At 37.9% G+C, this 12,521-nt stretch overlaps 1 protein-coding gene across 1 annotated transcript; it reads right to left on the bottom strand.

Annotated features, from left to right (window-relative positions):
* Positions 1 to 4,315: 4,315 nt before the first annotated feature.
* LOC135673974 (uncharacterized) lies at positions 4,316 to 12,191 on the bottom strand. The gene is made up of 12 exons (XM_065183382.1): positions 11,722 to 12,191; positions 10,042 to 11,420; positions 9,766 to 9,938; positions 9,421 to 9,641; positions 9,276 to 9,344; positions 6,470 to 6,542; positions 6,198 to 6,354; positions 5,817 to 6,108; positions 5,597 to 5,711; positions 5,224 to 5,387; positions 4,915 to 4,989; positions 4,316 to 4,808 (listed from the first exon to the last, which is right to left on the bottom strand). The coding sequence occupies exons 1-12, from the start codon at positions 12,055 to 12,057 to the stop codon at positions 4,620 to 4,622; spliced, it is 3,243 nt and encodes a 1,080-aa protein (XP_065039454.1). The 5' UTR covers positions 12,058 to 12,191; the 3' UTR covers positions 4,316 to 4,619.
* Between the last annotated feature and the right edge of the window lie 330 nt (positions 12,192 to 12,521).

Genomic DNA, 12,521 nt, shown 5'->3' with positions numbered 1-12,521 from the left:
AACTAGCACTTCAAGGGCATCCATGTTGTCCAATGAGCTCATTAGATCAACCTATCAACTGAGATCCACAATTGAGGCTGGCATATGCTCAAGACGCTTCTCCTGAGGACCATGAATGAACTTCCTAAGAAATAGCTACTACTATGATAAGTGTGGATGAATTTGGATTGTGATGCCAGAAGTACTTCTAGAAGTCAAAAGATAATCTAAAAGTTGAGAAGTTGAACTAAGAGATTAATTAATACCAGGAGGTAATTTGATAATTTAAGTAGAAAGGATCGACAGGATCGACCAGGAACAAATGAGGAACACTTCACACAACCTTGAGAATCCTCGTCATGCTGCTTAGAAGAAAAGTCAGCCGGAGAACATATGCATCCACAATAATCTGCCATTTTACTAGCTAGCTGATCAATAAATAACCTTAACTTTTACTCTTCGAACAAAATACTAATTAAAGAATTAATTCACCGTTCATGAAATACTTTTTGGCAGGAAATCGGACACAAATATAATATCATTAGACAAAAAAAAAAGCTACAATTTATCTTATTCAGTCCCCATATTAAAAAAAATATAGTCAGATGCAAAAAGAGGCCTTCTATCCTTCCAGTTGCCAGGAAGTACTCTTGTCCGGAGAATCTAAAGTTTTTCTCACTGAAGACCAAATGCCCATTGCAGATAATCAAATACTTCTGGAAAAGTGAACTATTTCAATTAGTCAAGAACAAAGCAAAAGAATAGCCTCATCTTTGCTTGACTTTCTAAACTTCCAGAACAAAACTAACCAAGAAGCAAAGACATCTGGCTCAGTTCCTTGGAAATAACCATCACATACCAAACAGAACCAAAAATTCACTCTTGATTGACTTGCCTAAAGTACCATGATTCAACAATAGAAGATGTGACAGAGGTAACTTTCAGATGTAACATCTGAAGGAAAAAACAGAGCAGTCTGAGCCATGAAAGGAAATAGGGAAATAGAAAAGTGGATAAAATGGATGACAGTCTTATGTCTTATGGTGACAGAAACATAAGATATGCAGGATTGTATCTAAATGAAGTGAGAGCTATGACAAGGAATCAAAGAGAATTTTGTCGTCCACTACATGAACAGATTAGCTACTTCAAATCTTGAGAAGGATTGCTGTTTCATGAAATAGGGTCATGTCAGCATCATTCCTGCATGTGCATGATTATATGCCCCGGTCAGCATTAGTCAAAAATTAGCCTAACACCACAGATTGGCATTGGTTCCTCTTTGGCAACGATTTAAATAATGATTCAATACCAATTTTGCTCACCTGTCAGATTGGTGCATTACTGATGTAGCAAATGGTACACTAACCTGTACTATTCGGTATCATTAAATAAAAAATAAAAGACAAAAATGTATTTATACCGGTGTCAAGCTGTTTGCTTGATATTGGTATTTGACTGGACTGATTAAATGCTGGTCAGAATGAAGAGGTCCAATCAATATTTAAATCCTTGCTCTTTGGTACCAAACAATTTGATCCGTTTGGATATATGTCGAACAGCACAGCAATCCTTGGCATTGGCAATAAATTAGAAAATCAAAATCCCACAAAAAATTTTCGCCAAGCTACTCATTCTTCAACTTCAAATAGGGCTCAAAAATTGAGAATGCTTTAAGTGCTTAAACAAACTGTACAAATAAACATGAAGTTTCTGATGCTCTCTAAATGATAAAATAACAATGATCTCATCCTGCTGGCTCAAGTTTAATCAAGGAAAATGCAACCAAATTTGCCAAAGCACCATAACGAAAAAAGTGTTAAGTTCACTACTTTCGCCAACTAGCATCTAAAAAACAATATACTCATGCTACCTGTAAGAAAACACATGTTCCTTAATAGAATATACTACTAAAATAATCACCACCAAGTTCACTTCTTACCATTTCTGTACCAAGGACCAATATTTTCAGGATGCAAATAATAAATGCAATAAGTACATTTTCTTTAAGTTATCTGAACTACATATATCTTTGATGGAAACTAAATCAACATAAACCATGCAACTTCCATATATCTCCTTTAGGTGAAGTACAAAAGGCATCCATTTAAGTGAAGTGTTCCAACAGTCCTTATTAAATCATTAAAAAGTATAACATTGTAACAATGGACATGGTTTTGATGCCAATAATATAAAAATCACCAACCAGCAGGCAGCCCTTGTGCATTTAACTGCTTGTGAAAACAGTGGGACAGGCTAATGGAAATTGTTTCAACATGAAAACCAAAGAGAATGTTACAATATGCTTTCAATTCCAAGGGTGGTTTCATTTCATGCCATGGAATGTTCAAACTACGAAGTATTAAATAGAATGGCAGATCTAAATTGTTTAATAGATGGAGAAATCAAGTTACTGGTCAGACTACTGAATGATATTTTAACCCATAGCGAAGTGCAAATAGCATAACAGGAATCTTACTAGGATTAAATAATCTTCAAATATTCATATTCTTCAAAATATCAACCAAATCAATAGTCAAGTTGAATCATCCAAAACCAACACAATTACTGATTGTCAAGAGACTATAAATGATATCCTTCCTTACCAGACTAACTCACTGCTCTCCTCTGAACTTTACCGATTTTCATAATCTGTTTACTCTCAAGGACAACAACAATAACAAGGCCATAAGTCCCAACTAGTTAGGGTTGGCTACATGGATCTTTTGCTACCATTGAGATATATAAAAAGCTATATGTTTAGTTAAGTTAAAAGTACTTAAATATTTATTTATAGTTTTTATCAAGATTTTTTTAGGTCTTCCTCTACCTTTCATGGTGGTAAATATATTTACACATATAACATATTGGGAAATCTGGTAATCTTTAAGACATCAAATAAGCACTTAAACAGTTTAAAAACATTGCTCCAGTATAATGAGTTATATAATGACTATTTCTTAATTTTCTTTCCAAAATAAGTGAATTATTACTCATCATGGACTCTATGGACACCACAACGCAATAAGAGTAGGTTAATACAGTTAAATAAATAGTACAAATGGCGAATGCCAGCCAGAACAGGTACTGCTTTTAAAATAAATGCAAAAACCTACTTCACCACTCTTGATAAGCATTAAATATCTGCAATCAAACTTAGAATACAGTGATTTACTATATCTGTATATCATCCTAGATTCTTAGATAGTCAAATCAAATCTCATAATTCATTAGTGCTAGTTCGATAAAACTTGATCTGAGGACAGGTAAACAACTTATTGAATTGCAGGGAAGTTAGCAGACAACTTGATAAGAAAGTGACATGTCAATATAGCTGCTGTCAAATGTAAAGGTTTCACCTGAAGGGAGACATAGACGATCTTATTGTTTAAAAGGGAAAGAAATGCAAGAGGGAATTACCTTTCAACAGCACAAGCAACTGATCCAGCAATCTCCAATGTAAAGGCTTCCAAAACACCAAAGCAAATATCAGACATGAAAAACTTTGGACTGCATAATAATTAGAAAAAGCATACACAAATTCTTATTTGCCAAAGCAACTCAAGTTGTACAGTCTAAAGCTTATCAGATCTAGATTTAACTTATCCAGGACAATATTATATAACAAGAACTCCTAGAAACAAACAACATTTTAACTTTAAAAAAATCTACAGGGCACAAGTTGAATTACAGCGAAAGAAAAAGGAAGCCTATATCAATATCATCAAAATCAAAAAGGGAAATGGAGATTAAACTTAGAAGACAAATGCAAATCATAGGTCTAAAGTGAAGGTTGCTTTCTCCCTTCTAAGGGTTTCCCTGAAGCCTAAGGTGCAAAAGACACTCTTTTGCAAACAGAAAATATCTACTGCCACTTTTCTTTTAACACGCTAAGTTGACCATCAAACAAACTATGGTACCTTCTTTTGTTGCCTTTAGCATCTAAAACATTGCAGATACCCACATAGCACTGGCAAAACCCTGAATGAAAGACAGAATTAGAATCTCCAAAGCCCAAAAGCGTTCTGATATGTAAAGAAATTTTCATGATGTGAACTATCACATATAGTATATTAGAACATTCAGGCCAACCAACCCATCAATTTGAACAGGCACATCATTCTTATATGCCAGCGAGCTGACCAATAACATTTTCAAGTTTGACAGTTTAAGTTCGAAATCATGAAGGAGCACATTCAGTTGGATCATCTTTACCCTTAGGTACACAAACTGCAGATATTTTCAAGCTCACAAGAAATACATTCAAAGATTATCACCCATTCTCCAATTGAATACCGCTGAGGAAAAAAGAAAGAATATCAAACAGCAGCTACTATAAACAAATAATTAATTTCTATATATCCTGAAAAGGCCATGATCAAGAATAATTTACAAAAGAAAAAATGCCTTTGGCAAGTTATCTTACAAGAAACAGACATCACACTGATAAGGACCCCCACATAGGAAGGCTAAACCAATGATCTCTTCAACTCCTCGTCGACACAATCCATGAATCTCCACCCAAGCAGTGAAAAGATGGATAAATGTAGAAGAATTAGATGGATGAAAATGAATTTAGTTTACAAGGTAGATGCATAGTTGAACAGCATTGTTAGAGTCAGAAAATTCAGCATCTTAGTTCACTTGCCCGTGATAAATGGATGACTTAGTGCCTGAGATATTGTCATCCTCTTTTCTGGATCCAATACAAATATTCGGTCTAGAAGATCCTTAAAATTTGATAACATTTTGGAATCTTCGCCAGGAAAGCCTGATATGAGGACACCAATATCCTTTGGTTTAATACTGAGAAGCAGTCTCTTAACAGGCTGTGAGAAAAAAAGAACAAAGAGTTAAAATGCAAGCATCTGAAAATGATGGATTGCATTCCATTTTCCATAATCAGATAAAACAACCAAAACATATAATTTATACCTTCTTTGTAACAGGGTCCTCCTCGGTGGCATGAAAATTTAAGTCTTGATCAAAATGCTGATCAGTGAAGGCACCCTGTATAAAATGAAGTATCAGACTTGATGCAAAATCAAAATATGAACTTACAATATCTATACCCTGCAAAAGAGTAGCACATAACATTTCACAGAAATAACTGGCATTGACATATTGCACACCAGACTTGGGAGTTCAATGCCAGATATCTCTAAGAGGTGTGAACCAAGTAAAAAGAAAACAGAAAATAAAAAGTTGTTAAGAAGTTCCAAGGCCAACAGATTTTTGTGTCACCTTCCGAAGCATCTTTTTGGGGAAAGTACCCTTTAACTCCATGTGAAGTCGAAGCATGTCATTGTTTGAAGGACCAGGAAAAAGTACTTTTCCCGTATAAAGTTCATATAGGCAGCAACCAACTGACCACATATCCATCGGATGATCATATGGCAATCCAAGAACTGCAAACGAAGAAACTCCATTAGTATGTTAGCACTTGGCAGTCAAAATGATCACACCCACCAGCAGAAATACAGAAAATAGGGCCTCAAAACATGCAAGCACAAGCTCATCCTAGTGCACATACACAGCATAGGCAGAGCAAATAGGGGCACCAGAAAACAGTATCAAAAGAACCACCTTATGTAGAATTGATGGCGTTGGAACTTACTTATTTCTGGGGCACGGTAAAAGCGGCTAACAAGGTAGGGTGTAATCTCATTCTTACCCGCAAACATAGCGTTACCAAAATCACAAAGCTTTAGAACATTTTTTGCCTCATTAACCTATATATATAATCAGAATAAAAGAATAAGGACACACATCTGCAAATTTGTCTTTAATAACACCCAACAGAATAGGAGGAGAAAAACATAAGGGACAAAACATACCAGCATGTTATCTGGCTTGATATCACAGTGCAGAACGCCACAATTCCTCAGATGCTTCAGTGCAATGAAAAGCTGCTTCGCGTAAGCCCTCACAGCAGTCAGCTTAAGCCCAATATTACGACCAAATTTCTTTAGAACCTCACGAAGGTTCATATGAAGAGATTCAAAAACTAAGCAAAGATGATTTCGATACTTGAAAGATGAGAGAAACCTAACACAATGGCGTCTATCCTCAGGATCAGCGCCTGCCAATTTCTTTAAAATAATAAGTTCATCTTGTCCAGCCTTGTACCTATGCCAAGTTGTCAAGCTTAAGTCAATGGACACATTTAAAAACTCAAAATAATTCCTCCAACTCAAAATAAGCAATCACCCACTAACATGGTATCGTTGTTGCGTATTATTTTAACAGCTACTTCTTCAGGGTCACCTTTCCCAGCCTTGAGATCCTTTGCACGGACAACCGTTGAAAAAACACCCTTTCCATGGGCTGCAATAACTTCATATCGACTATCAAGCACTTCTCCAAACCTGTAACCTGCAGAAAGAAAGAAGCTTCAAATTACAAAGTATGAAAAGGCAAACACTGCAGTCAATAAGAAAAATCAGAAAAAATAGAGAAAAGGATGATTTGGAAAAAAAGAGAAACTTACTATAATATCCCTCTGCATCATCCCAGTTGTCATAGAGAAAACTTCTATCTATTTGTGGGCCTTCACCTTTTCCCTACACAAAATTCAGATGATAAGCTATGAATGGCAACACACAATAAGACAATTTCAGTAACATTAGCTATCAATTCTACCCACCGATGTTGACCACTTTGCAATATGCTTCATATATGAACAAAAAAAAGAACGGAAATGAAAATGCTCAAAATTTCATGAAAAGTCCATGTAAAGAAAGTACTAAAAATCAATGAATTACATCAAAGTTTCTTATGAAGAAAGAATGGTCTAGGTTATGGAAGTCATGTGACCGTTTGTCATAAACATGTGATCAAACCATGAATGCATTAAACCAAGGCCTGCAATACCGAATAATACCGCTCGTACCGGGCGGTATGTACCGGTCCATCAGCAAACCGGTACACAGACCGCTCGCTACCGAGCGGTACCGTCTATTGAGGCGTTATTGTCAACGGTGACCGAGGGAGAAGAAAGAAGAGGGAGAAGGGGAAGAAAGAAATAGGAAAAAAAGGGAGAACCTAGAGATCGCCGCTCTCCTCCTCGTCTGTCGATGACTTCTCGTCCGCATGCAGGAGAAGAGGCATCTGTGTCTCAGGACGAACAGAGGTGAAGATTTTCTTTTTCTTCTCTTCTCGGGCGACGTTGCCTGCAATTTTTCTTTTATCTGTGATGTCGCCTCAGCGACGTCGCCTGAGAAGGGAGGCGACATCGCAATTATTATTTTTTATCTGCAACGTCGCTTGAGAAGAGAGGCGATGTCGCCCCGCATATTGGTAAACCGCTCGATAAACCGAGCGGTTTACCTATATATATATATATATATATATATATATACTGAGCGATATACCGAAATATACCGCTCGGTATACAATTTTGTACCATACCGAATAAGTCTCGAAATTTTGATACAGTACAAAATTTCAATCCTTGCATTAAACACACCTCAACCATGCAAACAAAAAGATATCCACATGCATATAAAGAATTAGCATCCCGCAAAAAACACAATTAAGACAACAATCAGACCAATCTAGGAAATGAAAAGAAAACATGGTTGTCATGTTCTCACAGACTTTTCACAAATCATTCCACTACAGTTGTGAAGATTCATCAACAAGGAAACTTTCAGCAAGAGAACCACTCTGAAAATCAATAAGCAAAACCCACTTGTCACTTACAGTTCCAGTTTGTGCAACCCGAATCCATAAGATATAATACCTTAATGAAGGGATTAAGATGACTTTTTCTCCTGAATAGACTTGACCACCAGACATATAAGCCTCCATTTATCTTCAATCCATAATCCCAAGTCCTACATTTTTTTATGCAAACAACAAACATTGTCTCTACTTTTCCTCCCCTTTGTATAAGAAAATCTAGGACTATAAGGATTATTATAAGATGGGTATTTATACTTTAGTCCACACAGTATTTCATCTTTTTTTACTTTCTAACTCTCTCTAACCTTCAAAATATGCTTCAGTCTAACATCCTCCGTGTACCTCACAATTGTAATATGTCAAAGTGCAAAACAAAGTTCAAGTTCTCCAGGGACTTATTTATCAATCCTTATGAACACAGAAGCTACCTCATATCCTACTGGTTTTGGCACTCAAAAGATCAGGCTCATTTATAATCCTTCAATATTTTCTTCATCGATGCAGAAATATGAACATCACCAATCCAGCAATCCCCTTTCCAGAAGGAAGGGTTACAACGTTACTTCTGCTAATTCTCATCCTCTAGATGTCAATAATTAAAGAAGAACTTTGATATGCAATAATTGGATGATCTTATCCATCCAATTATATGAAAAAAATTCCATGAAACACTTCCATTTTTTTATTTTATAACCCACCTTTTTATCCCTGACCCACCTTATTTCCTAATTGGTGCAAGTGAACATTATCCTTGAGCCTCCTTCTAGCCATCTCACTTCCAACAAACCCAGTGTATAGCTCAAGTGCTCAACTTCTAAAGTAAAAAAGCCCCAAGAAGACAAGCTAGCTCAGAATCACCAAATATCTTTAACATGTCCAATATCTAAAATCATATGATAAAGATTAAAATACATATATACTCATGTAACTTGTGGTAATGTTTCTCATTACCATAGTTAATGACGTCCATTGAAAATACAATTATCATAGAATCTCCCCTTTTATTTCAAATTAGACAAGTTCTATATAAATACTTGGCCTACATCATAATTGCATGCAAATCAGTAATAGTCCAAAGTCAATTCTCAGCATATATCATTCATCATCTTATATGTAAGTTTTCAAAATTAATATTCATAGGCAAGCTAATATTTGCATATATATTTACCAAAATCATCTTAGGAACAAGTATCCATTTTTGGTATCTAATCATGGTTACACCTTTCCTCTAAATTGACGAGCGCATAATTTTATTTCTTAGCCATGAACCTAGTATACGAGGCTCTCACAAATACGGGATTAGGAGAGAACAAATAAACACATCCTTACTTACCCCAACAAATAGAGAGTTCCTTTCCGTGACTCGATTCATGGTTATCCAGGTAAAAAAAGAGCAACCATACTATTGTACTGAGCTCATCGTCGCATGATTTTATTCCTTAATATGTAATATCTCATTTATTGGAAGAGCTAGTGAAACAACTCATAATGAAGCCAAGCATTTAAAAGTATTGACAGACTATGTCACAATTACTACAAGTTTCAAACTGACAAGAAAATGACTGCAAATTATACTGAACATTTAAAAACATAGAGTCAAAGAACTTTACCATCTTGCACACTCCAACGGGTGATTCCCCAAAGATGTCATCACTAAACATGTCTGCCGATCTCTCACTCTAAAGAGAATAAGAAAATTAGAATATACATTATGAAACGAGACCAAAGCACTTCAACAGGATGAAAAAAAACAACCTTTGGAGTACCCTCCCCAAGTCCCCCAACATTGTTCATTTTCTTAGTAGTCAAATCTCCCTCTTGCATGGGTGACTTTCCCACTGTAAATGATAAATCAGCATCATATACATCTCCAGAGTGATGTACATTCTCAAGCTCTTCACTAATAACTTTATTATCGGCACTGGTAGCATGAAAGCCATGTGACGTCTCCTTATCCAAAGAAGTTTTCTCAGCAGCTTCATATTATATATAAAAATAACTTTGTCATTCAAAATAGAAATATGGGGAGAAATAATGATCAAGATATGAAAACAAAAGTTATCCTCGACTTCAGATGTTATATGGAAGTTAATGAATTACCATTCTTGTTGCCATCGGATGAGGATTCAACTTGCTGCAGATGCCGTTGTCGATATTTTTCCAAAATAGCTTGCCTCCTCCTCCTGCTCTCTTCTTTGATCTTGTCAATATCTTCTTCATCCTGCTTGGCAAGTTGCTGTTCAATTTTCTCTTGGTAATCTTCTTCTTCCTCCCTAGCATTATCAGACCAATCATGTGAGTAACACAAACAAGCAGATAAAGATAAGATACAATAGCCTTCCACATTGTTCAGCCTAAGGTTTTTCAAAGTCATACCTAATCAACTTTTGTTTGTCTTCTTTAGGATTGTCTTTATTAGAACCATCATCCTTAGATCGTGATATGCCCTTGTGATGCTCCACTCCATACTTCGAATGCCTAGATTCCCTATGTCTATCCCTGCTACTTGGTTTGTCTGTTTCCAACTGCGCACCTTGATTTCTACCTTCATGCGCATAAACTTCCTTGTGCCTTGCTCTATTCTTATCTCTATCATCACCATCTCTATCTCTAGCATGCCCACCATCCCTTAACCTTTCCCTTTGTAAAAATTTATCCCTAATATCACTTGGTTCATCTCTTGCTCTGTCATTTACCTCCCGTCTGTTGTACCTGCTATAATCACTACTCCCCTCTCTTTGTTTGTGAACCCCTTTATCCAAGTCCACCTTATCTCTGTCTCTATAACTGCTACTGTTTCTTTCCTTCTCCCTATCTCTTTCCCGACTTCCATGTCTGCCCTCCCCTCTGTTGTATCTGCTATAATTACTACTCCCTCTTTCTCTATGATGCCTTTCATTTGAGTCCACATTATCTCTTTCTCTGACAATGCTGCTGTTTCTTTCCCTGTTCCTCTCACGCTCCCGACTTCCATGCCTGTCACCATTTCTATTGCCACTGCTTTCTCGTTCACTAAGGAAAATTTTATCCTTTGCTTGACTTCCAGCAGCATACCTATCTAAAGCACAGTACCTATCAGAATCACCACGCATGTTTCCATGTGAATCAACTTGATCATTGCCATCAGCTGAAGGTTCTAAAACTTTTTCATAGGATCGCCTCCTTGTATGATCATGGGAGCTGGACCTGCTCCTGTGATAGCCTTCGTCATGTTGCCTGCTGAAAGATGGAGACATTCTGGTGTCTCTGTACCCATCCCGCAAGGTTTTGGGTGATACCGATCTGATCTTATCAGATGCTCTTCTACTGGAATCCCTTGATTCAGGATACTGCTTTGAGTCAAGCCTCTCCGAAACACTGCCAGAATCTCTGTCTTCAGGGCCATCCCTTTTCCTGTGCTTTGCTGCAGGAGACCTTTCTCCTGGAGATCTTGATCTTACCCGAATTTTTATATCATTTCTATCCGTGTGCTTGTGCTTAATTTCATTTTTTTCTGATAATTCCAATTGGCATAATATAGTTTCCCCTTGAATTACAGTTTTTTTAACCACATCACTCGGTGATAAATTCTCAGCCTCCCGGATAAAAGTGTCTCCATCTGAAATATCTCCCCTCAGCTTGGCTTGATCCGTGTAGCTCGAGTTCTCACAAGATGGAGCAGGTTCCAACATCTTTGAATCTGTCAATCCATTCTGGTTATGAATGAGCACCTTAAAACTTTTCCCTGATGTAGCAACTTTCGCCCCAGGCATGGTCTGCAATTTTTGCAACAAAGGATAGTAAACACTAGATGGATCTAATATCACCATTTGGTACTCAGAAGAAATTGAACACAATCAATCGAACAGAAAGAAAATTGGGAGCATATGATTTTTGGATAGAAAAGATGGTCTTCCACCTATTAATTTTCTCAGCTACCGTCCCAATCAAGCAAACATCAACTAACATGGAAAAAGATATCTCAAGGAGGATACATCGCATGTACATATCTCAAGGAGTAAGAACAGCTATTTCCTCGCTAATGATTCAAAAGCAACGAGGGATATCAAAACGGACCAGATCGGAAGAAGCATCGACACCGTCAGACTTGATCTTAAGCCCATGCGCCGACCCTCCATCGACGCCGGCTCGTTCCTCATCCTCTTCAAGAATCTCCCCCTCCTCTCGCTCGTCATCAACGGTCTTGATGGCGGCAAGGGAAGCGGGCTCCGGATCCGAAGCGGGATCCGCCACCTCGATCCCGTCATCGCTCTCGCGGCCGTGCCTGCTGCGGTGACGGTGGCGGCGATGGTGGTGCTTGCGCCGCTTCGAGGAGGCATCCGCCCCATGGTCGTCCGAGGACCGCCGATGCTTGCGGCTCGAGGTGGGCGACGGCAACTCCTCGCTGGCCATGCCGAGGGTCGTCCTGAGTTAGGAGGGCACAGACGGTGACGGCGAAATTAGGGTTAACGTATGTAAGGGGGGGGCGGAAACCGAACGATGATGCTCGGTGTTCCCACGATACCGAGGAATTCGTTTGTTTGTTGTTGAGAGCTCCGTAACGGGCTTTATAGCGGAACGGGATGAGGACGAATCGGGTTGACACTAACTAAAACACGAGATCCGGTTTTGGTAATTAATTTCTTTTAATATTATTTTAGTAGGCTAATATTACTTACTCAGCTTTACCGACGGACCATCCACATAGGCCTCCACGTGTCCTAAGTGTGGACTTGCACTGAGCAAACGTAGTCGAAGATGGGTGTGTTAAGGTGTCCGAACTGACTCGCTAAGCACATTTGTCTTGCGAGAGATCGAGTCACTCTCCTGATGAGATATTGTGTGGAATGATAAATGAGTTGATTCCAACAACCGAA

Source organism: Musa acuminata, chromosome BXJ1-1, assembly GCF_036884655.1.
Source record: "Musa acuminata AAA Group cultivar baxijiao chromosome BXJ1-1, Cavendish_Baxijiao_AAA, whole genome shotgun sequence".
NCBI lineage: Eukaryota > Viridiplantae > Streptophyta > Magnoliopsida > Zingiberales > Musaceae > Musa > Musa acuminata.
The sequence above is the reverse complement of the archived record's forward strand: the minus strand, read 5'-3'. Positions and strand labels throughout refer to the sequence as shown.

Excerpts from the sequence above, each read along its gene's own strand:
- LOC135673974 (XM_065183382.1), bottom strand. The coding sequence starts at position 12,057 with ATGGCCAGCGAGGAGTTGCCGTCGCCCACCTCGAGCCGCAAGCATCGG. Across the intron at positions 6,543-9,275 it reads CCGTTGGAGTGTGCAAGATG|GGAAAAGGTGAAGGCCCACA; the intron begins GTAAAGTTCTTT and ends AATTTTGTGTAG. Across the intron at positions 6,355-6,469 it reads TGATGCAGAGGGATATTATA|GTTACAGGTTTGGAGAAGTG; the intron begins GTAAGTTTCTCT and ends TTCTTTCTGCAG.